At 41.9% G+C, this 26,029-nt stretch overlaps 1 protein-coding gene across 2 annotated transcripts; it reads left to right on the top strand.

The window, feature by feature from the left end:
• The first annotated feature begins 1,242 nt into the window (after positions 1-1,242).
• Positions 1,243-25,467, top strand: LOC116512723 (transmembrane protein 68-like). Of its 2 annotated transcripts, none has more exons than XR_004255912.1 (6): positions 1,243-2,593; positions 8,771-8,935; positions 19,637-19,830; positions 23,849-23,959; positions 24,540-24,679; positions 25,112-25,193. XR_004255912.1 is itself a non-coding variant. In XM_032223347.1 (6 exons), the coding sequence occupies exons 1-6, from the start codon at positions 2,281-2,283 to the stop codon at positions 25,211-25,213; spliced, it is 975 nt and encodes a 324-aa protein (XP_032079238.1). In that variant the 5' UTR covers positions 1,248-2,280; the 3' UTR covers positions 25,214-25,467. The 2 variants fall into 2 exon arrangements, 1 of the variants encoding a protein (XP_032079238.1); XM_032223347.1 differs by having other exon boundaries at positions 1,248-2,593; positions 23,899-23,959; positions 25,112-25,467.
• Positions 25,468-26,029: the final 562 nt, after the last annotated feature.

The raw sequence follows: 26,029 nt of genomic DNA, 5'->3' as shown, positions 1-26,029 counted from the left end.
TAATTCTTTTACTTGTGAAATAGATTCTCCAAGAAATTAATAAAAATTATTTGGCCTCTATTAATTTGAAAGTGCTCCACTACAATTAAAACACAATTTTCTTGTACTATATGTGTACATAACTCCCTATTTTATCTACTTGGGGAGAGAGATGGAGGGAAGAAAAGGCAGAAGGAGAGGAGGGTAACTCTTGCGAAGTCGTGTCTGACCCATCACGACCCAATGGACAACATTCATCCAGGCCTTCCTGTCCTCTACCATCGTCTGGAGTCCATTTAAGCTCACGCCTACTGCTTCAGTGACTCCATCCAGCCACCTCATTCTCTGTCATCCCCTTCTTCATTTGCCTTTAATCTTTTCCAGCATTAGGCTCTTCTCCAGTGAGTCCTTCCTTCTCAATAGGAATACTTGTAATACTACTTGTAATAGTGTTGTAAAATCCATTATCATTACCACCTCATTTTAATATAATCTTTCACTAGCCAGTTAAACACAGGAGCTAATAAGTGTATTATTCAATTACATATATATCAGACAGGATGGATTAAATAAGCATGCTGCTGGGCTATTTCTGTGCCAGTTTCTTGTATGATTTATATATATATTTCTGTGCCAGTTTCTTGTATGATATATATATATATATATATATATATATATATATATATATATATATATATATATATATATATATACACACACACACATACATACACACACATACATACACACACACACACACACACACACACACACACATATATATATATATATATATATATATATATATATATATATATATATATATATATATACATATACATATACATATACATATACACATACATACATACATACATACAGCATTTAGTAGCACAATCCAAGCTATTTTTAAGTACATGCCAAAAGATACAGATGTGCAGTATTAAGGATCTGTAATGCATCATGGAACATATCACCATTCACAAGTTGCTTAAAATAGCTCATTTTGGGGTTGAAAGGTTGTTTCTCAACCTTGGCAAATCACTTCCACATTTAAATCCTTTGACGAGGGGCTCAGACAACAGATGGAACGTACCACAACAGACTGTAGGTAGGGGTTTTATTTTTCACTGCTTTCCCGCTGAAAAGCTCCCTATCGCTAAAGTTAATCTTTTTAAATTAAAAACAAAGCAAAACAGAACGACGACTCTGGTTTATATTTCGGGATGCCGAGACTCCTGTTGTTTTTTAGAGCTTGTGCAGTCTAAAATGGTCCAGGCCAGAAAAAAGGCAAGAAAAAGCCACATCCTTCCTCGCAGTCTCGGCTGCGCTTCGTAGCCCTGAAAGGAAAGACGGCGCTGAAGGTCTTCTCCTCTTCCTTTTGCATCTACATGATGCGCAACTTCGTACTGCATTGCGGCTTCTCGGCGCTGCAGGTTTCTGCGCGGTTTCCCCGTTTGGTCTTGCATCAAACGCTTTTGGGCCGAGCCGGCCCGGGGTCATTCCTGCTACCTAGATTCGTTCGCGCCCGGGATGCTGTCAGGAACCTCCTGGTGCTGTGCTTAGAGCCCTTGGATGGAGCGCCCAGATTCAAGTGATCCCGAGCGAGGGCGCGGTTCCCAAAAGTTGCTCGGCCGGCATCTTTAGGGGCGAGGCAGGAGCTCCGCTTGTAGGAGGGATAACCATGAGATGAAGAGTCGAAACGCTGCCGTCAGAATCAGTGGAAAATGACGCCTCGTTCTCAGAATGGAGAAGAAGCGCTTGATAGGTGCAAAGGCCCAGGGAACCCTCCCCACGCTGGCCCTTGGCATCTTTGAGGTCCGGTGAATTAGTTTGATCGGGGGGCGGGGGCGAGGGTGAAGGGCTTTTTTTCTCAGGCCAGTCTTTCATGGCTCCGTTTCCTGTTCCTGGAAGACACTTTCACTCTGTGGAAATGGAAGGTCTTATTTATGTTGTATGCTTACGATTTTGTCTGTTGGAATTGCCTTGAATGAGTTTTTGCCTAGAAATACTTTAAACCGGAATGAAAGGGCATCCTAGTTGGGGACTATGGGAGTTCATATCCAATACATCTGAAAGGCAAACAGCATGATCCGCTTCTGAGTTTAAATATACCTTTTTTTTTTGCAGTGGCTTCCTTGACTAATTCGTGGAATGTGGACAATCTTTAGGATATGGAAATAGGTTGATGCCTATTGCAACAATAACAGCTATTTAACAATTGTCTGCATCCAGGGCCAATATTAAGAAGCTGTTTTTCTATCACATTGCTTTTTTAGTTTTAAACAGGAAAGAACTAATATGAATTCATATTCTGATGGGAAAGACAATATGACCTGGGTCATGGAATTACTGAACAATATCAATATGTCTCCATATAATATCATAAACAGTTTCATGGATTACTCAGCATACTTTTTCTGGGTTTCAGTACTGTTCCTACTTCTCTTTTCTCCTGTTTTAATAATTCTTGGTTTTATTTATCTTTCTAATTTTCTCTTGCATATTTACAAGAGAAAAGTTAACTTAAAGGAAGATTATCTCAGTCAATCATGGGACAATGGACGGAGGACTGTGGCTCACCTTTGGGACATGTATGGTACACTGTGGCATGGTAAGTTTAATCTCCTGCTTGACTGACACGTTGATGTGGCTTTGTTGACAATACCACAGTGATTTATAATAACCTTAAATGGCATAGGGGGACCACATGCAGCAATCACGTGAGCGTCAGAACCCTCCATCAAGTTGCATTGTTTAATTATGTGTGGGGAATAATCATATCACTGGATTTAATGTGAAATATCTAGGTAATGTAAGTGCATACACACATATCATGACAACCATGTAATTCCCTTGGTGATAAATGTTTTTTTTGCAAAGCACAGAAAAACAGTAAGAAATAATAAAAATCACACTGCATGTAACTTATTAGAGGAATGCAGGTAACAGGATGTTAGCTTTCCCCCCCCCCAAAAAAAAAAATTAGAAACCCTATCTTGTTAGAAAAGCATGAACATGCTTGGGATAAAATTGTTTTGGTTGATTTATACTGCTATGTGCTAAAACTTATCAGTATTTTTCTTATTCTGGAGAGTGCTGCATAGAAGCAACTGAAACTGCTTTTTTATCTTTCTAAAATGTGTATGGTTTTGCTATGAATAAGTCATCTTCATTGTCCAGATCTACTTACTTTTCAGCAAGTGTTTTAAAGACGAATGCTACCTTTGGGCTGAAAAAAAAAGTAAACCGAGATAATGATTTACAGAAGGCTCCTTGATTACAAACTAGTATATATTTCTAAGAGAGCTCAAGGACTGCATTGCTTCATATCTGAAACCAAATTTTGGAATATGCATGTGTATAGATGCATAACAGTTTGGAGGTGCATCTTTTTCTGGGCTCACAAATACTTATGTATGTCCAGGAAACAATGCATTTGACTTAAGGAGACACTAGTAGGTAATAACAAAGTGCTTTGTGGAATTGGTACCAACTTAATTCAAAGTCATATTTTCCTTTCATACTGTTACTATTACTGCTACTATTTCTCAAATATGGGAATATTTACTTAAGGGGTTCTCAAAAGCAGTATAGATACCGTATTTCTCGGAGTGTAAGACGCATCAGAGTATAAGACACCAAGGTTTTGAAGAGGCAAATTTTAAAAAAGTAGGTAGGTAGATAGAGAGGGAGAGAAAGAGTGAGAAATATAGTAGGTAGGTAGGGAGAGAGAGAGAGAGAGAGAGAGAGAGAATAGTTGGTAGGTAGGTAGATAAAGGGATAGAAAGAGAGAAAAATAGAGAGAGATAGTGTTGGTAGGTAGGTAGATAGAGGAATAGAGAGAGAGAAATAGAAAGAGAGAGAGAAATACAGTAGAAAGGTAGACCAAGAGAGAGTAGGTAGGCAGATAAAGGGAGAGAGAGAAATAGAGTGGGTAGGGAGAGAGAGGGGGTTAGGTAGGTAGGTAGAGGGATAGAGAGAGAGAAATAGAGATAGAGAGAAATGCAGTAGATAAGTAGGTGTTTATGCTGGCACAGCACTTGATCAATGTAATTCTCATCAATCAGTTAAACATTTCCAAAAGGAAAAAAAAAGTTTTTGCACTTTGCAAACCTCCCAAAAATGGTCCGTTTTTTAAAAAAAAGCATGAATAGCCTTGGGTGGGGGGGGGCGGCTTGCAGAGTGTTCCTGAGGGGGGTTGGAGGGGGCAAAAATGAGCAAAAACCACCCTGTTTTTTAATGAAAACTCGTGAAAAAAATTTCATGCATAGCCTTATGGAGGCTTATAGACCGCTGCGGGGCAAAAAACAGCCAGTTTTTTGCTCATTTCTGCCCTCCCCAGCCTCCAGGAGCTCTCTAAAAGCCTCTAAGGCTATGCACGGCCATTTTGGTGAATGGGAGGGGGTTCGGGAGGCAAAAATGCTGTATTTGGTGTATAAGACACACCCAAATTTTCAGCCTCTTTTTTGAGGAAAAAGGGTTCGTCTTATACTCCGAAAAATATGGTACTTCTCTTGAAGCCAGCATTTGGCACATACCCCAATGATCATGGGTAGCTGCTGTATATTATGTTTTGATATTGTTTTATTTGAATGTTGAATTGATTTCTATAGCAACTTGAAATTTGTTATTTAATTATTAACAATAATTGTAGATCTGAATCTACACAATTCTGTGTGATGAATTGACATTCAAAAATATATACTTCCCAGAATAATTTGAATGACTGGAATAGAAATTTGCAAAAAATGAAAAAAATGGGCTTATCAATGCTTATTATATTTCTGAATGTTATGAAATGCCACTGTAGTGCCTTCTTCAATAATATTTTACTGCTTGGTTATATAAGGCAAGTAGATTTCTGTGGCAGCATGATACATTTATGAATATTCTGACATCCATTAAAGTAAAAGGCTGGTTAGCCAATTACATGATTATCTGGGAGACCACTGGGAGACCACTGTAGGCTGGATTTTTTAAAAGTTCAGGAAAGGACAATGCAAACTACTGCCAAAGTATGATATGTGGAGATATATATATTTATCAGCATAAATATAACATATATATATATATATATATATATATATATATATATGTATATGTATATGTATATGTATATGTATATGTATATGTATATGTATATGTATATGTATATGTATATGTATATGTATATGTATATGTATATATATATATAGTCACAACCCCTGGTAAGCCCCAATTATGGGAGGAAGCTAACTGCTTCCAACATCTGTCAATCGGCTCGTCACAAGAGTCCATCACGACAGAAACCCAATATTTTTACTGTTGCCTTTGTTATATTTGTGTTTTTATTTGTGCTGATAAATAAATAAAGGGAGACTAGTATAGATCTATTTCAAGCTATTTAGCTCTCATCAGCTAGCCATACCCTTACTGGGATTCGAACCTGTGCTGTATTGCATCTTAGGCAAACGTCTAAGCCATTAAGCTACAGGTCTCCTCCTTATCAGCTGAAGCCAGGGAAGAAGGTATATATTTAGAGTCACAACCCCTGGTAAGCCCCAATTATGGGAGGAAGCTAACTGCTTCCAACATCTGTCAATCGGCTCGTCACAAGAGTCCATCACGACAGAAACCCAATATTTTTAGCTTAATGGCTTAGACGTTTGCCTAAGATGCAATACAGCACAGGTTTGAATCCCAGTAAGGGTATGGCTAGCTGATGAGAGCTAAATAGCTTGAAATAGATCTATACTAGTCTCCCTTTATTTATTTATCAGCACAAATAAAAACACAAATATAACAAAGGCAACAGTAAAAATATTGGGTTTCTGTCGTGATGGACTCTTGTGACGAGCCGATTGACAGATGTTGGAAGCAGTTAGCTTCCTCCCATAATTGGGGCTTACCAGGGGTTGTGACTCTAAATATATACCTTCTTCCCTGGCTTCAGCTGATAAGGAGGAGACCTGTAGCTTAATGGCTTAGACGTTTGCCTAAGATGCAATACAGCACAGGTTCGAATCCCAGTAAGGGTATGGCTAGCTGATGAGAGCTAAATAGCTTGAAATAGATCTATACTAGTCTCCCTTTATTTATTTATCAGCACAAATAAAAACACACACACACACACACACACACACACACACACAGATTATATATATATATATATATATATATATATATATATATATATATATATATATATATATATATATATATATATACACACACACACACACACACGCGCGCGCGCGCTCACCAGAAGTTGAGTTAAATTTGAGAGCCACTTACTTTATTACATTATTTCTAATCCTTCCCCACTTAAATGTCCTTTCTTGTAGGATAAATTAACTGTCTAGTCTATGCTCCAATTTAATGTATTGGTGTCACCTGAAGTAGGGAATGCTTGTGGTCCTAACAGAATTAATATTCATCTACTAATCTGTCATTATATATATATATGTATGTATGTATGTATGTATGTATGTATGTATGTATGTATGTATGTATGTATGTATGTATATATATATATATATATATATATATATATATATATATATATATATATATATATATATATATATATATATATATATATAAACTGAGGAGGACTATCAACTTTACCTTTAGCAACACAATAATCTTAACTAGCTCTGGCAGAAACCTACTGTCATGTAACTAATGACTATAAAAAGTCCTCAATAGAATAAAAAAGGTTTTGAATGGTGTAGTGCTATAATAAAGAAGTTATGTAGCTCAGGGTTGAATTGTTGGGTTCTGAACTTCTGTTCTGCACAAGCTTCATTACCAAGCTAGGTAATAACAATGCAGGGGAGTAAAGTTTGCTGGGTGTTTATATACCGTAGCTTTGTTACCAGTGTTGGTAACACTTGGGGTGAGTATTGTTTCATCTTAGATCTTATTTTTCTGCTGTTGATTTCTTCTTATTTGGGTGTAGATTAATAGTTTTGTGGTGAGGAAAGATTAGTAGGTTTTCTGTTTCCTTCGCCTATACAGGGAATCCTTGACCTATGACCATTTGTTCCATGAATTAGAATGGCATTGAATAAATGGTGGATTACAACCAATCCTTGGAGTTCTGGCTATCCCAGTACTCCTGCAGTCATGTGAATGTCCTGCAATCATAACATCACCATTTGCAACCTTCCCTGCTAGTGTCCCAAGAAAATCAGTGGAACAGCTGACAAGGAAAATTGCAAGTTGCTGTGGGAAATCTCCCCCACTTGCCCCTCTGCGCTCATGTACCCTCCCCCAATCCCTTTGTGCTCATGCCATGCTGGCCACTCATGCACCCCCAGGAATCCTCCCATACACACTTTCCTCCCTTTCATTGCGTGCCAAAAGGCACGTGCACATGCCCACACCCATAATGCAATGTGAGTGTGACACCCCTCCATGCCCCGCCCCCTGAGTATGTGCGGGCAACCCCCCGCACTCCCGTGCATGCGCACGCAACTCCCTCAAACCCCGTTTTTGGCCTAGCAGGCCTCCCTGAAGAATCCTGGGCCCCAAAATGGGGTGTGGAGGGAGCACTGCATCACTCTGTGCTCCCACCACCACCATGAACGTGCACATGTGTGCGCATTTCCACATGTGCTGCTCCCCGTGCATACACAGCAGAGACCCAGAAATCAACTGGCTGGTGGGAGGCGCATGTGCATGTGTGGTGGAGCTGGCTGGGGTGATGGCTTGTATGCCATCAGGGCTCCCTTCCCAACATGCATCAAGCCTCACACACAGCCTCCCCAACCCAGACATCTCCTGCACCCTGGCACACTCTTCCCAATCCACACTGCATCTCTCATGGACCCTACTGCACCTCTTCCTGAAGCGTGACATGCTTATCCACATTTGCACATCCTCCCTGATGCTCTGTTGCACCCTTCCTTGCACCATCCTTGCTTTATCCCCTATTTGACAGCACCCTCTATGCTACCTCATAGCCCAGGACTTTCTGCAAGCTCTTCCACTGACTTTGCTTGTAGGAAGCCAGCAGGAAATTGCCTCACCTTATGATTTTGGGATTCCTTTAATGGGATTGTTGGGATTGCCATTGCTAAATGATATCATGCTTTATGACTATTGTTTAGCGACAGAAATTCCAGTCCCATTGTAAGTTGAAAACAACCTGTAGCTGCTTCCTTTCTTGAATAGTTTGTAGATGCAGCTTTATCTCAGTGAATCTTCTCACAATTTTCTTCCTATTAGCCTCGCTTGGGATGTTCTAAGACCTTGCATCTAATCTTGCAAAGTTGTCTGTTTTATCCTCTTTAGCTGTGTGCACATTGTTTTATGATGCACCTGGATATGTAAATTGCTGTTATTTTATTATTATGATGGCTGTGTCCAAGAAAAACACTTTTCTGTAATTATTTTCTTCTCTTGTGAATCTGATTCCATGAAAGCCGTTCATGGAATGGCACATGTACCACCCACAAAAGAGATCCATATTTTGGACTGTATCTCTGAGACGACTATTACTTCTAGAGATTGCACTACATTCTCTACTGTGAATCCTGATATTCAAAAGCTTAATCCTCTAATCTGTTTCTATATTTGTTCATCAAATTGGAAATAGGTGATGAGGCTGAGATCTATCAGTCCCATAACTTTTGGTATTTTGACAGTATAAATGCTGAAGATTATAGCAAAGAGTTTGAGTCAGTTTTTTGATCTCAATAACTGTGCTTATATTGACTGCAGTTTTCTCTAGATTCCATGCTAATCTTAAACTTTATTTTTATTAAAGCAATACTGAAACTCTTATATTTTATCCTTTAAACAGGTTATGAGATACATGGGATGGATAAAATACCAGAAGGACCAGGGCTTATCGTATTTTACCATGGAGCCTTTCCTCTAGACTATTTCTACTTTGTATCTAGGTTATATTTAAGAACAGGCAGATTTTGCTGCACAGTGGTTGATTACAATTTTTCCAAAATACCAGGTAAAACATATTGTCTCCTGCACAAACGCTGTATTGCAAATCTTTAACACAGGCATAATTACAATTTATTTTTAAAATATTACATAGTTCCTGTAAAATGCAAGCTTATATAGTTTCTTGAATTATCAAGCAACTGTTGTATTTTCAACATTTTGATTGTTACTGAAAAATGCCATTTTTGTAGCCTGAGCCAGAGCAACTTAAGTCTGTTCCACTTTTACTAGCATCTTTTTTTTCCATAAGCAACTTAGATAAATGTTTTTTGGTTGTTTGAGAATAAAAAATGTCCAGGCAAATTATTGAAAATAAATTGTTTCTGAAGAGAAGGTGTGGGAGGAGTAACCATCGGGTATTAACCTAATCTGATTGCCTATTGGAGATTGAGGAAATCTTTGGAAGCCACACCTCCTGCTGCTCCGGTGGCCACCCACTTTAACCTCAATCTTCGGCCTGAACGGAGTGTTTTTTCCTGCTCTCCTTTCTATCCGAGATTCAGGAGTTTTACTCTCAACAAAGCCTCAGCAAGGAATTTCAACTTAAAGCGACCTCACCTGCCTTCTGCTGTGCTCCACGCCGCTCATTCAAGCCTCGGCTTGCCAGCGCGCGCGCACAGAGTCCTGCAGGGCCGCCCGATTTTTCCAAAGGGGGTGGAAGCCCCAGGAAGGCCCAGGATCACAGAAAAACTTCCAGGCGACGATCGGAGGAGTCCAGGAAAGCCGGAGAACCCAGAACCCTTCCAGGATTGCGAAGAGGGTTCCAGCGGAGGAAGGAGACTCCAGACGGCACCAGCAGTCGCCATTTTGAATCGTCGCCATCTTAGGAGCACGTGGGAGTGCGTAAACAGCGTTCCGACGCCGAAAGCGCTCACGAGGCCGTAGGAAGCCTGCTCTGCCCCGCCGGTGATCCGGGGGGAGAATTCAGGGCCTTGCCTGCCGGCAGCAGAGCCTGCAATCGATCAGAGAGCGGCGGATCCTATCCCTAGGAAGGGAATTTATTTACAGCCGGCTGCAGAAGGAGCATGTGGGTGAGCAACGAACCGTGAGTAATGGCGGAGGCGACTAGGAGCAAAAACTCTAGGCCCAGAGCCCCGGGGGGTGCGGATCCAGAGGAAGGGCCCTCCAGAGCGAGTCCCCCTGCTCCCAGAGGCAGATCACCATCTAGGAGGGACAAAGCCAGGGCCCCCAAGAATCCATCCCCCAGGAAGGAGGCCAGAGCAACCAGGGCCTCGGCCAGGGAGTACAGGGCGACCATCAGCCCTTCTCCCCCCAGATCACGCTCCCCACGCAGGGCCTCTGCCCGGGCTACACACAGATCACCTTCCCCAGCCTCTCCAGGGGGATCTCTTGAGAAGGCACAGCTCTCTTTCTCCTCCTCTCTCCCCTGCTCCCTTACTGGATTCGAGAGCGGATCCTTTTGGCCGCAGAGCAGCCAGCCCAGCCCGGCCTCGCCTAGCACCTCTATCCCCTGAACCCAGGGAATATTCCCAACCACCAGAGCTTCAACCTGATCTAACCAGCAGCTTTCAGGACATGCTAGCCAGAGCTCTGGCCCAGGTTATGGCTTCTAGCTTAACTCAGCAGCCACAGGCTCCCAGGAGCAGGGTCCCCCAGGAGCCCCCCAGAGGGCTGAGCGATCGCCCTAGCACCTTGGCTGCAAGGGAAGCCAGGTCTCCCTCCCCATCCACGGCTAGTGAGGCATCCGACCTCGAGGAAGGAGAACTAAAGGATGTGGGGTTTTCGGAGGATGAAGACCCCCAGGCAGAGGAGGATTCCACCGTAGCGGGCCTTTTCCCCCCTCCTTATTCAGCTCCCTTTTACGCAAGGCAGTAGCCACAGCTGATCTGGATCCACCCCCGGATCCCCAACCCGCAACTGAGTCCTCGGGCAAGAGCAAAAGCAAGAGGAAGAAGGGGTCCTTCCATGTTTGAAAACTGTTTTATTCCATTTTCATTTTCATTTCATACAATCACTTATATACTGTGCATTCAAAAAAAGAGCAATAAACACAACTCATCTTCCACCATGGAAAACCAACGTAGCACTTCAATCCTCCATACACCCTTTCCTCTCCCCCTCCAACTTTCATTTCTCCCCTCCAACATTCCCCTCTTCTACTTCCCTTCCCCCTCAGACATTCCTTTCTCCCCTTCCCACCATCTCACCCTCCTTACATTCCCCTCTCACTTCTTCTTCACTTCTCCCTCTTCTTTCCCTCCATTCCTCCCTTTGGTGTATTTCTACCATTCATTAGTCTATTCAATTTATATTTTGCACTAAAATTTAAAAAAAAAAAATGAAAAAAAAAAGAAAAAAGAAAGAAAAGGGGGGAAATAAAAAGAAAAAAAAAAAAGAGCAACAGTATACAAGCGTATTCTTATTGTTCTGAAAGTTGAAACTATATTTCGACCCTCCCCCCCTCCCTCCCATAAACCCCCCTCCCTAATCCCCTTCCGACTTCCCAGGTCCCATACCCGGCATAACTCTTTATCAAACACCGTCTGGAGTATATTAAAACCAAATAGCTTAAAGATTAAAAAATAAAAAATAAGGGAAAGAAAGAAAAAAGGCATAATAAAAAAGAAACAAAAAAAAAGAAAAATAGGAAAAATCAATAAACTCTCTGTCTTGAGCTCAGCTTCCCATCATTATTAAAACTTAAACAATGTACATCATTCCTAAATTCAGTTAATTTTTTACTTGCAGGATTCAAACTATGTTGAAACCAGGTAACTTAATCAAACGAAATTCTCTAGCTAGGGGCCTCATCTCTTTATCTATATATCAGACCTTTAACTTGTCCCTTTTACCTCCTTCTCTATAAAGCAATTTAAACATTCTAATACCTCTCTCGGTTTCCTTTTCCCAATCCTCACATCCTGCCTCTACCGTGTCCATTTATATGTTTTATTTTCATCCGTGCTTCTCTCATGTTTACTCCGCCTTCCTGCAGACTCTCTGAATATATCCTTCCAGACATTATATGTAAGTAGCAATTTATACGAAAATCAACTTACTTTCTGGCTTAAAATAAACTCTAATTGAACCTTCAGTACCCTCCCATCTACCCCACACTTCCCAACTCCATTCACCCTAAACCACAATCCAAGAACATCACAATCCCCGCCCTCCTCACCCTAGAAAGTAATCATAAACAATTTAAATAAAAATTGAAAGTTATCCATCAAGTCTTTTTTAAGTCCCATACAATATATTTTCCGAGGAAATCAGCCTCACTTCTTTCAGCCTTAATGTCTCTTCATCAGTATACAGCTATGCCATTTTATACAAAACAGGAATCAGAAAGTGTTATTAAAGTTAGAGGTTAAACAGATGTTTTGGAGGCATAACTAAATCCTTGTTCTCTGCTCTTCTGCCCTTCCATAGGAGGAGAGCGATACCTCCCACCTTGTAGTTGTGTGTTTTGTTGTCTCTCTTCTGCTTCTCCTTGTCTTTCTCCTAGTCCGGGTGATTCAGGAAGTCCCGCCTTCAGGATCTTGTAATAAAAGTCTCGGGCTTCCCAAACAGAGTTGAAGCGATGTTTTTGGTCATCAAATGTAACTGTAATACCAGATGGCACCTCCCATCTATACTGTATCTGAGAGTTTCTGAGTTCTTTAGTTAAAAAAACATAGTCTCTCCTGGCTCTTAACATTTGAGATGGTATTTCTTTGAAAACAGTCAGGTCCTGACCATCAATTTGCAACCTGTTGTTATAAAACTCTTGTATTATCGTGTTTCTGGATTCTCTTGTAGCAAAATATATAATTATATCTCTCGGAAGCTGTCTCTGTTTTGCTACGCACGAGTTATGGCGGTAGATTTTTTGGATCTGCCAATCAAAGTTAAGTCCCGGACTTCCCACCGAACGACTAAATGCCTCAAAAAAGGTCTGTTTCAAATTCTCCTGTTCGTTTTCACGCAATCCCCTAACTCTTATTGCAAATGCAGTCTTCTTATAATTCGTCATAACAAGTTGTTTTTGTGCGTTTTCAACTTCCTGTTGTAACATTTCAATTTTAGATGTCAAGTTAGAATTAGCTTCTTCCAGAATATCAAGTTTATCCTCCATTCCAGCAATATATTCTGTCATTACGGATATAACCCCAACGATATCCTCCTTTGTTTGAGCAATCTTGGCGTCAAGTTTATCACATAAGTCCGAAAAAAGTTGCATCATTTCCTCTCTAAATTCTTTAAGGGTTTCAAAAAGAAATTCTTTCGTTAGCAAATCTCCAGTAGAGGGCGTGGGAGGCATGAGCTGCGGCTTTGAAGCAATTGCTTGGGATGTGTTGTTAAAAAAACGTTTCGATTGCTTGGACTTCGGGGCCATTATAAAGAGAAAACAAACAAACCTTGATTTAGGATAAAATACTTTCAGTAAACTTTTAGCAGTTCGTGAAAGAAAGTCTTCAAAAAAAAAAGGACAAGGCTGGTTAAATATATCGTATATCAAATGCGGAAGTTTAAAATCGCCATTTTGAAAAGCGGTTAAACAAAAGAGTTTTTTATAAAATTGAAGCTGGCGTTTTAAGTAATAATACAAAAAAAGGGTTCTCAGGAATGGTCGCTGCCCGGATTGATTTAAGATAGCTTAGTTTCGTCCTGGGGGGAGGGGGGGACAACCTGCCTAGAGCTGAAAAAAAACAGCTGAGAAGATCTGGCTGGAGTAAAAAAAAACCTCAGCTTTTGTTGAACCTCTTTTCCGTTCACAGCGAAAACAAAAGGCTGTGAACTACAAAGAGGTTCTAACGACCGAGTTCCTCCCTGCTCCTTCCTTGCCTGAAAGGAGAGATATCTATGGATCTTTTAGATATACAGACCAGAACTCTGGAGGCAGCTCCGTTGAGCCACCGGTGACCGCAGGCTCCTCCCCCGGAACGAAGAAGGGGCCCTTCCATAGGCCCCCCATAGCTAAGGAGGAAATCCCCACCCCAGATATGTTTATGGAGGTGCTCAAATCTCAGTGGGTAAAGCCAGGGTCCTTTCCAACCCCAGGGGGGAATGAAAGAAAGTTTTATAATCTTAACCAAGCCTTTGCCCAAGCCTTGCAGGTTCCTGAAGTGGATAACCCAGTGGCAACCTTGGCATCTTCCTCAACGGTCGTAGCAGGAGACACCGCTAATTGCCTCAAGCCTGAGGATAAGAGAGCAGACATTGTTCTGCGCAAGACGTTCCAGGCCATCACCTGGGCTATCAGAGCGGCCGCCTCCGCCTCCTTTTTTAATAGGTCCACGGTCCTGTGGCTGGAGCAACTGAGGGATAGGACCCCAGCCTCTGAAGTGCGACTCCTGCAGGACATCTCCAAGATGCTTGCGGCAACGCAGTTCTCGGCGGACGCCACCTTGGACGCGGTAAAGTATGCGTCTCGTGCTGTGTCTTCTTCAGTTGCTTCTAGGCGACTACTCTGGCTACGTCACTGGCAGGCGGAATCCCGGATGAAGTGTCACCTAACCGGCGCGGACTACACCGGGGACAAGTTATTCAGGACGGCGCTGGATCCTCTCCTTGTGGAGGATAAAAACAAGTGGAAGATCCTCCCGTCAACGAACAAGCGGTCGGATTTCCGCCATGCACCGTACCCTAGGAGGACCTCCTACAGACCACCTGAAGGAGACAGCCAAGGCCAGAGGTACCAAAACCCCAGATTTCAGAGGCAGGGGGATAGACAATTTCAGAACAGATTCAGGGGCCAACACCAGGGGAAGCGGCCCTTTCGTGGAGGAGGCGGTCGCCCCTTCCGCAGATTCAAGTGATCCGCCCCCGGATCACCCCATCGGCGGTCGCCTCTCCATGTTTGCGGATGCCTGGGAGCGTATCACATCGGATGAGTGGGTTCTCCAGACGGTAAGGCTCGGGCTTCGCCTGGAGTTCCGCTCCCTTCCCCCCAGTAGGTTCCGCACCTTCTCCTCCTCCTCAGACCCAAACAAGAGGGCCCTTAAGGCCAAGGCCATTAAACATCTCCTCGACATCAGGGCCATCGAGAGGGTCCCAGAAGGGGAAAAAGGGTCAGGATTTTATTCAAACCTCTTCCTAGTGCCCAAAAGCTCGGGGGGTTGGAGAGCCATCCTGGACCTTAAGTTACTCAACTTCAGGGTAGTATACCATAAATTTAAAATGGCTTCTCTAAGATCCATCCTGGAGGGCATCCGGCCGGGCGACTTCCTGGCCTCCATCGACCTTACAGAGGCATACCTGCATATCAGGATCGCCCCGGAACACCGTAAATTTCTGAGGTTCTCCCATGAGGGGAACCATTTCCAATACAGAGCCCTGCCCTTTGGGTTGGCCTCAGCTCCCAGGACTTTCATCAAGGTGCTAGCTGCAGCTGCTGGTCACCTGCGTTCCCTCCCTGTCCGTTTATTTTGCTACCTAGATGACATACTCGTCCTGGCCAGGTCCTCTGCCTCAGCTGCAAGGGATCTGAATACTACCATCGACACTCTCAGATCCCTGGGGTTCTCCATTAACCTGGAGAAAAGCTACCTCGTGCCCTCCACCAGGCTGCTTCACCTAGGGTCCATTATCGACTCTGTAGCGGGGGAGGTGTTCCTCTCTCAGGATCGCAAGGACAGCATCGTTAAGATGATTCATGAGGTTCGCAAGTCACGCTCTGTCCCTGTAGTTCTTCTTTCCAGGCTCCTGGGAAAGTTCATCTTGTGCATAGGGATCATCCCTTGGGCCCGACTGCACGCCAGGGAGCTCCAGTGGTTCCTGCTACCACATCAGAAGGCTGGGACGAACGACGCGACCTTCAAGATCCGAGTATCACCCCAGGTGCTGCTATCCTTCCGCTGGTGGCTGTCTCCGGCTCTGAACAGAGGCTGCCTCTTCAGAGATCCACCAAGGATGACGCTCACCACCGACGCAAGCCTCTTCGGCTGGGGGGCCCACCTGGAGAACCAGATCGCCCAGGGTCGGTGGACTCCATCAGATCTAAGACACAACATCAACTGGTTGGAGCTCAGGGCCATCCACCTGGCCCTCCGACACTTCAAGGACATGGTCAGAGGTCAACACGTCCTAGTCCTGACAGACAACGTAGTGGCCAAGGCGCACGTGAACAGACAAGGAGGCACCCACTCCAAGGCTCTCCGCGACGAGGCGCTGCGTCTGGGTCACTGGGCGGAGAAACACATGGCATCCATCAAGGCAGAGCACATCTCCGGAACAGAGAACCATCAGGCAGACTGGCTAAGCAGAGAGACGATCGACAACGGAGAGTGGCAGCTCCATCCCTCGATCTTCCACAGGATCTGCGAGAGGTTCGGCCATCCGACGGTGGACCTGTTTGCGACGCCGCACAACGCCCAGCTACCGGAGTTCATCTCGAGGTTCCCGACCCCGGGAGCCATGGACACGGACGCCCTACGCTGCAGCTGGCCTCCAGGTCTTCTCTATGCCTTTCCCCCCCTTCCCCTCACCCCCGGGGTTCTGAGGAGGGTGGTAGCGGAGAGGGCAGATCTGATAATGGTAGCTCCATTTTGGCCGCGCCGCCCCTGGCTGGCAGATCTGGTGGACCTGTCCACAGCTCCTCCCTGGGGGATACCAGCAGGGGAGGTGGCGCTTCACCAGGGATCCCTAGAGCACCCAGACCCGGAGTGGCTCCATCTGACCGTCTGGCGCTTGAGCGGGAACAACTGAGACAGGCTCAGTTCTCCAAGGAGGTCATCAGGGTGGTAGAGGCATCCCGGAGACAATCCACCACCCGCATCTACAATGCCTCGTGGGTGGCCTTCTCAGACTGGTGCCGGGGTAAAGACATCTGTCCTACGACTGCCTCGGTTCCTCAGGTTCTGGACTTCCTCCAGGAGGGTCACCAGAAGGGCCTCGCCACCAGCACCCTTAGGCGTCAGGTTTCCGCTCTTTCCACAGTCCTAGGGGGGGTGAACGCTCCCCCCTTATCTCAACACCCGGTTCTCAGGCGTTTTCTCAAAGGGGCGGCGAATTTGAAACCCTCAGCGGTCCATCGATTCCCCTCCTGGGATCTTCCCACAGTCCTCCAGGCTCTAACGGAGGTTCCGTTTGAGCCTCTGAAAGAGGTTTCCCTCCAGCTTCTGACCCTTAAGGTCGTTTTTCTGGTAGCCATCACTTCAGCCAGAAGGGTCTCAGAGATCAACACCCTTTATAGCAGAGCAGACCTCTGCACTTTCCTAGATAACAGGGTCGTCCTCAGACTCGACCCTTCCTTCATGCCCAAGATCAATTCCCCCTTCCACAGAGGGTTAGAGATCATCCTTCCGGATTTCTGTCCCCACCCCTCCGGGGAGAGGGAGAAATCCTGGCATAAGTTAGATGTTAGAAGAGCCCTACGCATCTACCTGAAGCGCACGGCCCCCTTTCGACGATCAGAGGCCCTCTTCGTGTCCTTCCAGCCTTCCACCCGAGGGGCTAAGGTCTCCTCGGCCACCATCAGCAGATGGATCAGAGCAGCCATCTCTCAGGCCTATCAGGCTCGGGGTCTTCAGGTCCCACAGGGTATCACAGCACACTCCACTAGAAGTGCTGCCACCTCAGCCACCTGGTCTTCCCAGGCTCCCCTAGAAGAGATTTGTCGAGCGGCCGTCTGGGCCTCCCCGTCTCCCTTCATTAGGCACTATAGATTGGATGCCTACACGTCGGCAGACGCCGCCTTCGGCAGGAGGGTCCTTCAGGGCGTCCTAGACTCGCAAGGGGGCTCAGGCCCGTCCATTCCCTCCCAGGACAACTAACTTTGGTATGTCCCGATGGTTACTCCTCCCACACCTTCTCTTCGGAAACTGGCAGTTGGACTTACCTGAACTGCATGTTTCGACGAGAAGTGTGGGAGGAGTCACTTCCCGCCCGTTATGGCGCCGTGCGCCGTGAAGCAGGGCCTGAGCACGTCCAGGTTCAAGCAACGGCTAGGAAGAATTGGTATTGGCTGTTTCCTTTTGCTTCCTTTCAGATGCCGTTCAGACGTTCGGTTAAAGTGGGTGGCCACCAGAGCAGCAGGAGGTGTGGCTTCCAAAGATTTCCTCAATCTCCAATAGGCAATCAGATTAGGTGAATACCCGATGGTTACTCCTCCCACACTTCTTGTCGAAACATGCAGTTCAGGTAAGTCCAATTGCCATTCTGTTTCTCTTTGCCTATATAATAAGGAAAAATAAAACTTTCTTTTAAATGATCTTCAAAACATGTACAATTTTCTACTTATACTGTTCTGCTCATTCAAATATCTAACAAAATGCTTTCTAAAAATAAACCTATTGGTTTTGCCCAGTTTTTTTCATTCCTCATCTGTTGGGGAGAATTTTTTTGGCAAATTTGTCTGATTTTTGTATCACTTTTTATCAACTCTTTGACTGGAGAGCTAGTCTTTACTAGAAATGAATGAATGCTCTGTCACAAAAAATTTACTGATAGTGATTTTAACCTTCTATTAGTTATTGTCTAAAATCTCCATTCAGTAAGAGGGGCCTGAAGGTTGTGTGGCAGTAATGGGGAAATTTATTTATTTATTTATTTGTATCCCACTTTTATTATTTTACAAATAATTCAAGGCAGTGAACATATCCAACTCTTCCTCCTCCTATTTTCCCCATAACAACAAGCCTGTGAGGTAGACTGGACTGAGTGTGACTGCCTCAAAGTTACCCAGCTAACTTTCATAGCTAAGAACTTATAGTCTCCTGGTTTCTAGCCTGGTGCCTTAACTTCTGGATCAAACTGGATCTCACCATGCTAAACATAATGAAATTATGTTCGTGTCTATGCAAACTTTCACTGCCTTTTCCCGCTTAGTGTAGCTGGACATTACCTATATCTGAATATGTGTAACTAATTACTGATATATTAGCTAAGGTGCAGCCTTCTACTAGCAATAGCAATAGCAATAGCAGTAGACTTATATACCGCTTCATAGGCCTTTCAGGCCTCTCTAAGCGGTTTACAGAGAGTCAGCATATTGCCCCCAACAATCTGGGTCCAGTTCCATACATTTTATAGTCAGCAAGTAATATAAGCCCCGCAAAACCTGTTTAATATTTGTACTCTGTCTGAATATAAAAGACATTATGCTCTGTTAAATGTATTGCTGAGTATACATGCAGAATATCAGGTCCCATCGTTTTAATAAAAATGTACTTGTAATTATGTTTGGATCTGTCAGAAATGGACCAAACTAGCAAACCAATCCCACAGGAAAATGATAACTTTTTAATGTCATTAAGATAGGCTATAGTAACAGAATCTTTCCAGCCTGTCTACAAGGGGAAACCAGATTGAACCTCTTAAGATTACTTCCTTTCCCAGGATTTAAGGAATATATGTGCCCTTGTTTCTGTATTGGTTAATGAATATTTCTTTCAAGGCCATCTCCATGGTTTTATGCAGCATCCAAAAAATACATTGAAGTTGGCTCTTCTGTAGAAAGCTACATTTAGTAGCATTTCAGACAAAAATGGAAACATATCCATATTATAGGAAGCATTTGCATGATCATTCAGAAGCACAAGGAGGCAGCTATGTTCCTTAATAATTATGTTAAAAACTGTTATCAATATGTGAATATAATACTTGTTTCTTTATGTGTTCTCTTGACCATTGGTTCACAGGATTTAATTTTATATATGACTTACAAAAGAGAACTCAAGAGAGCCATACTTTTATTTATATGTGTAGAAGATTTTTAGGTATAATATTGTATATATTCTAAAGATGTTTTTGCTTGTATCTTGTACAGGTATAAAACTGTTTTATAATGTGGAAGGCCTTACACATAATGGAAGGTCAGAATGTACTAAAATTCTGAAAATGGGATACTTATTGGGAGTTTTACCAGGTGGAACCCGAGAAGCACTGTTTAGTGATGAGAACTATGGCTTACTATGGGGTAGCCGGAGAGGCTTTGCTCATGTGGCTAGAGATGCAAAAGTGGTGAGTAGCTTTCTGCTATGCATAAAAAACATTATAATAAAGGTTACAATGGACACTTGATTAAATTGAAATATATTCCAACAATCATTAATTCAAACCTAAATGTCATCTACATCATTTCAGCCATTGAGCTAAGTTTTCTGCAACCCTCCTCCCCCAAAAAAACCAACAACAATCTATGGATAACTTGGATGAATCGTGGGGTGAACATTTTTGCCTTTGGATAGTTATGAGCAGGGGTTGCTGCTGCTACTGCCTGTTTGCTCAGAGATAAGCTGCGCACGCTTGCGCTTGATGCGCACTATGCACACATCTGCAGTACTAAAATGTTTCTGTGCATGCGCAGAAGCAAAAAACAAGATGGCATCGCCTATGGCACCTTGGAGAGAACCGGTTTGGGATCATGGCAGGCTGAGTTACTACCTACTCAGCCGAACTGGGCCAAACCGGTAGGAACCCATCTCTGGTTGTGAGTCTTGGCAACTTGTACTTTAAAATGAACATAAAAAATTCAGAAACAGATAGATCTCCAAAAGAGAATAATAACTAAACAAAACAACAAAAACAACTTATAGAGGGTCAGCAGGCATACTGCTCCGAGGTCTAGGAAAACAGTAAAGCTTTTGGTGTTGTATGAAACATCATTATGATGAGGAGCCATATGGATCTCTTTAGAGATTGTCTTCCAGAAGGCAAATGCCACAACAGAGAAGGCATGATATTTTAGGTCCTGATAACACTGTTTAATTGAAGGAACCTGTAGTATGCCCAGCTACTCTGCAGATCTTACTAGATGGGCAAAAAGAATGGACAATAGTTCTGGCTGTATTCCGAAAGGGCTCTAAAGATGATAATAGGCACCTTGAATTGCACCCCATGCACAGCAACCATGAAGTTTGTGGGTAGCCCACCACTGCCCATTCTAATGCACTGAACGGTCTTCTGAATGGTCTTTAATGGTACTCCCTTACTCCGTAATCCTACTGTGAGGTGATGAGGACAAAAATGACCAACTAAAGAGTGATTTATGAGTAGGATGATAATCTAGTCACCAGGGCAGATCTATTGAATGTCTTTGCTTAGAAGGGAAATTTTTTCTCATACTTAAACCCAGGCTTCAGATGGCAGGTTTTCAAAGCCCCAGGCTGTCAACTGCTGCTAGTGAATGCTAAATTAGTCTGTAACAATGCTATCTTGATTTATGACTTAATTGTTGAGGAAAAGGCTGATCTGGGGGAAGCGGTTTGGGTTCCGCCCTCTGAGATCTGCCTGGCTGGTTTCCACGTTTGGCCAAAATCCCAAGGTAGGAAGGTAGAGTAGCGGTGATTATCTGTGATCCTTGGCAAACATTCAGGGGCCTTGTTCCACAAATTGTTGGATGAGGGATGCTATTTCTTAAGTTGGCCACCAAGGAGAGGTCTATTAGGTTGTTGGTGTTGTTCCAGTCTCCTTGCTATGTAGCAACTTCCCTGCCTGACTTCCTTGATTCTATGATTGGCCTGGTGGTGGAGTTCCCTAGATTTATGGTGCTGAGAGATTTCAACACACCTAGGTGCAGGCCAGAGGTATCAGAAATTTATGGCCCTCATGGCAGCTACAGACCTGACCCAAGTAGTCCAGGGCTCAATTCGTAGTTGTAGTAATTGGGGGAGATTTTGCTTTCTCCCTGCTATGGAGAGACCATTCACTGGTGACCCTTGTTTCTCAGGTGCTATCTCCCTCTGCAGGGAGGCTGAACTTAATGGATCAGCCCACCTCTTCCCGAGATTAATGAAGATAATTGGGTTCCAGGGAGAACTTAGGGTTATTCTGGAAAGTCTAATACTCAGTCCAATTAAAGCCTTGGTGGCTGCCTGGAATAATAAAGCATCTTTAGATCAGATTGTGCCTGAGCAGTTTCTTTGTGCCCAGAGTTCCTGAAATTTCTCATGGTACACGAGAGAATAAAAAGAACTTAAGTGGTTTAAAAGATACCTAGAATGTCACTGGTGAAGACAATCAGACACAAGCTAGAGCCACTATTAATGACTATCTCATGGCAATAAGGGTGGGGGAAACATAAGTACTTCTCTGCCTTTATTGTGTCTGCTCATGGTTGCTGAGCAGCCCTGTTCTGAGTGGTCTTGACTTGGTTCCTCCTTGGAGAAAAAAAATGCCAAAGTCTATCTAAACGGTTACTATGAAGAATATACTACATGTGCAATGCAAATCGGTTGCATTCACTCTACACTGGACTCCAGCTTTAGAGCAAAGTTTATGGAGGTAATGGTGACTATGTCTTCCAAGGTAATCTGTCAAGAGTTTCAGCCTGTTGAACCTGAAGAAGAGCACTGGGCTCTCTCAGCTGCTAGTTTGACCACTTGTATGTTAAATTCATGTCCCTTCTGACTAAAGCCTTGCAGGAGGGGACCTGTTGAGTGGGTTTGGGTGATAGTTAATTTATCCTTGAGAGAAGCAGTGGTGCTGCCAGTTTTTAAAGAGGCAGTGGTGTGTCCCCTCCGCAAAGGACCATTGCTTGACCCAGCAGCCAGGACAGTTTTTATTTGGTCTCCAACCTCCACTTTCTAGGGAATCTTTCACAATTCTGGGTGCTTGTGATTATCTGTAAAGCTTACATGGCTTGAGACAGAGGTACCTGAGGATTGTCTTTTTTCAAGAGTCTCTTACCCATCCAACTTGGTCGAGTAGAGTGAGCATGCTGCAGGTCCCATCAGCCAAAGAATGGCCCCTGCTGAATGGAATTTCCTCCCTTCAGATATCAGAATGGCCCCTACCTTCTTAGCCTTTCATAAGGCCTTAAAAACCTGGCTATGTTCCTGAGGTTAATGTCCTGAATGTGCCAAGGGCACAGTTTCCTGGCTATATTGCTAACCAGGTTAAATACCTTGTTCTTATTTATCTTAAATTTGATGTTTTTATTGTTTTAAAATGTTGTTTAAATTTCTAGTTGTAAAATGGTATATTTTATGAATTATAAGCCACCAGAGTCATTGATTGAAATGGTCAGCCCAAAAAAGATGAATTAATTATATATGTATGTATGTATGTATGTATGTATATAATTATACATACATACATACATACATACATACATACATACATACATACATACATACATAAAATCAAAATGCAAAAAACAGTTCTCGGCCAGAGACATAAATGGACAACAAAAGATAACTTTTCTGGTAAATAAACTTGTTTATTTAGAAAACATTTTCATATCTTTCCCATTGAAAATCCATGAGATTTACAAAAAGATGTCTTTAGGAAAGTTCATGTTTTATATTCTGTTTTCAGAGTTGTAGTGTTAAAGTGCATGGTGATTCTATTCCATACATTTATTACCATATGAATTGAATATCTCATTTCTTTACTTAATAAAATTTATAGTTAAGAAAATTTATATGGCAAATTTTCATCTTGCATAAAAATGTCCATATCAAATAGCTACAGTATTATTAAAAAACCTTTTTTTGTTTTCATAACCATAACATACAGTAGTGGCTGTGTTTAAATTTTCATGAAATGCAGTTTATTCTTGCATTAATAATCCTAAAACTCTTAGTGATAAGATTAGCACTTTTCAGTTCCAATTCAATAAAAAGTAGGATATCTTTATCTTTAAAAAGTTGTTAGCTGCAATTTTGGTTTATTGAAAAGACAACATCAAATCTTTAGTTATAAATTGGCTTATTTCAATAAACTATTGATGAATTGTCCCATTTCAGATTTAGATTGCTATAGACAGTTGAAAGCTTAGAATTGCCACATTATGAATCTCCAGAAATTAAGGTGTAAAGAACCCATTCATATACATTGAACATTGTTGTAGTTGAATGAATCCCTCAAATTCAGGTTTTTTAAAAATACATTAAATATTATGCGTTTTATTAGAAACCAGTTTTAAAAGTGAGGTATCTAAAACTGAGAAAGGTATAATTTCCTTTGTGAATAGAGATAATATTTATTGTACTAATTATTCAATGTATGATGCTAATACATGATCTTTAAATTGTAGAGGCTGAAATACTGCCCTAATTCTGGCTACTTTTCTCCTACCTTTCGCAGCCTGTCATTCCTGTATTTACAAAAAATCTACGAGAAGGATACAGAACACTTGGGAAAATATGTAAGAAAAATTCAACTTGCATCTTACTCATTGTGCTGAAGCATATTTTATGGAAGAAAACCATGCTGATTTCAACTTGATTTCTATTTAATTGTGCTTAGACTGTTGATCCTTGATTTAAAATATTCTAATTTTTTTGTTTTCTTATATCCATCTGTTTCTCCATCTCTTTCTTTCTTGGCCTTGGACTTCAATAAAATTGGCTGATCCTATTATTTTGGGTTCCTGTGTCTTTGTTTCTTTCTCTTTTTATCTGTGATTCTTTTTGTTGTGTTTTCTTTAAATTTCTTCAGGTGTAAAGCTGGCAGATGCAGCTTTACTTTAGCTACAATTTAGTTGCATTTTTGTGTGTTTATACCGATGGAAATTAACAAGACAAAATGGCAAATAATTCTATAAAGAAATAGAACTTTGACATTTGCTCTGCATAATAATAGAGGAATGCATTTTTTATACAATTAAGATATAACTGCATGGATTTCATTTCTTTCCAATCAGGGCACTTTGAATATTGTTCAGCCCATATCATGTTGTTGTTGTTGTTGTTGGAACATGACCATATTTTTTATTTTGCACACAGGGCCATTCAAATGGTTGTATGAACGTACCCGATGGCCAATTGTTCCTATATATGGTGGATTTCCTGTGAAATTTTGCACATACATAGGAGATCCCATTTCTTACGATCCAAATATATCAGCTGAAGAATTAGCTGAAAAGGTAATTTAAGTGAACTGCAGAAACCTCAATTATAACACTTGCCATTATATTGATACTATTTATTCATAAGTCTTTATATAGTATGTCCATGATAAAGAAAGTTTGTGATGGCAGGCATCTAAACCTCTGAAAAAATTACTGAACTGTGTTAATATTTCTGTTCAAAATATCATAGTATACAATACTTTACACTTAATAATACTTACTCTTAATAATTACCTTTGGATTATATGCATTGCTGGTGGAATCACACCATTTAAAAAATAAAGGCAAATATAATTTAAAGTATAAATCCAGTTACAAATGTGATATTATTCATTTCAGCACTTCATTGTTCACAGTGGCATTTAAAAAGTATAATATGAATGTAGTTTACATATTTTCCAGAGAAATAAAATAATATATTTTTCCTTGTTCTTTGCTCTTTTACAGACCAATAATGCAATAAAAGATCTCAGAGATAAATACCAAGAAATACCAGGTAACATACAAAGAGCACTATTGGAACGGTTTGAAAAACTCCCGGAGAAATGATGCCAGTCTGTGAAAATGTAGATCTCCATTTTCCCCCACTAAGAAATATATTGTGCTAGTGATTTGAGGTTTTTAGAAAAAAATAGTTCATTTCAGTCACTAAATTTTAATATATGTGTATTAAATATGTACATGTAATATCTATTTGTTGCTTGTTTGCAATTTTAGATTTGTTGATTTATTGTGTATATTTCATATATAGAAAAGCGATATGGGTTTTGTGATCTGAACTTCTTCAAATAAATATCTTTAGTGGTGACCGACCTTTTTAATGTATTTGCAATCATTTAATAAATATTGTTCCTAAAATGGTACCTAAAATTGGAAAAGAAAATTTACTCTAACTTCTTATCCCTGAAAAAATAGATTCAGTGGTGCTCAACTTTTTTTAATGGCACAGAAATGTGCAAATTCATATAAGATTTAATTCAAAATTCCTATATAAGATTCTATTTAGATGTTACTCAGATTTTAAACTGATTCAGAATTTAATTTGATCACATACAATTATAGGCTATAATGAAGAAACATTACAACTCCAGCATCTACTTCATATCTAATGATTAATTAGGGGGGGGAAAGAGAAAGACTTGGCAGAATGGAGTGAAAGTGGCATCTGCTGCCCACCTACCCTCTGCTTGTGGACCATATAGAAATAGGCAGAAGCTCAGATTTGCCCCTGAAGTCATAGTTGGTGGATCACTATAAAACCAGAACAACAATACAATAAAAAATACAGGTTTATAGTTTAACAGATTAACAGAGTTGGAAGGCTGCCAAGCACCAAAATTTTGTTCATGTGACCATGGAGGTGTT

This window comes from Thamnophis elegans, chromosome 8 (genome assembly GCF_009769535.1).
Source record: "Thamnophis elegans isolate rThaEle1 chromosome 8, rThaEle1.pri, whole genome shotgun sequence".
Lineage (NCBI taxonomy): Eukaryota > Metazoa > Chordata > Lepidosauria > Squamata > Colubridae > Thamnophis > Thamnophis elegans.
Note: the sequence above shows the minus strand (reverse complement) of the source record. Positions and strands in the feature narration are given on the sequence as shown.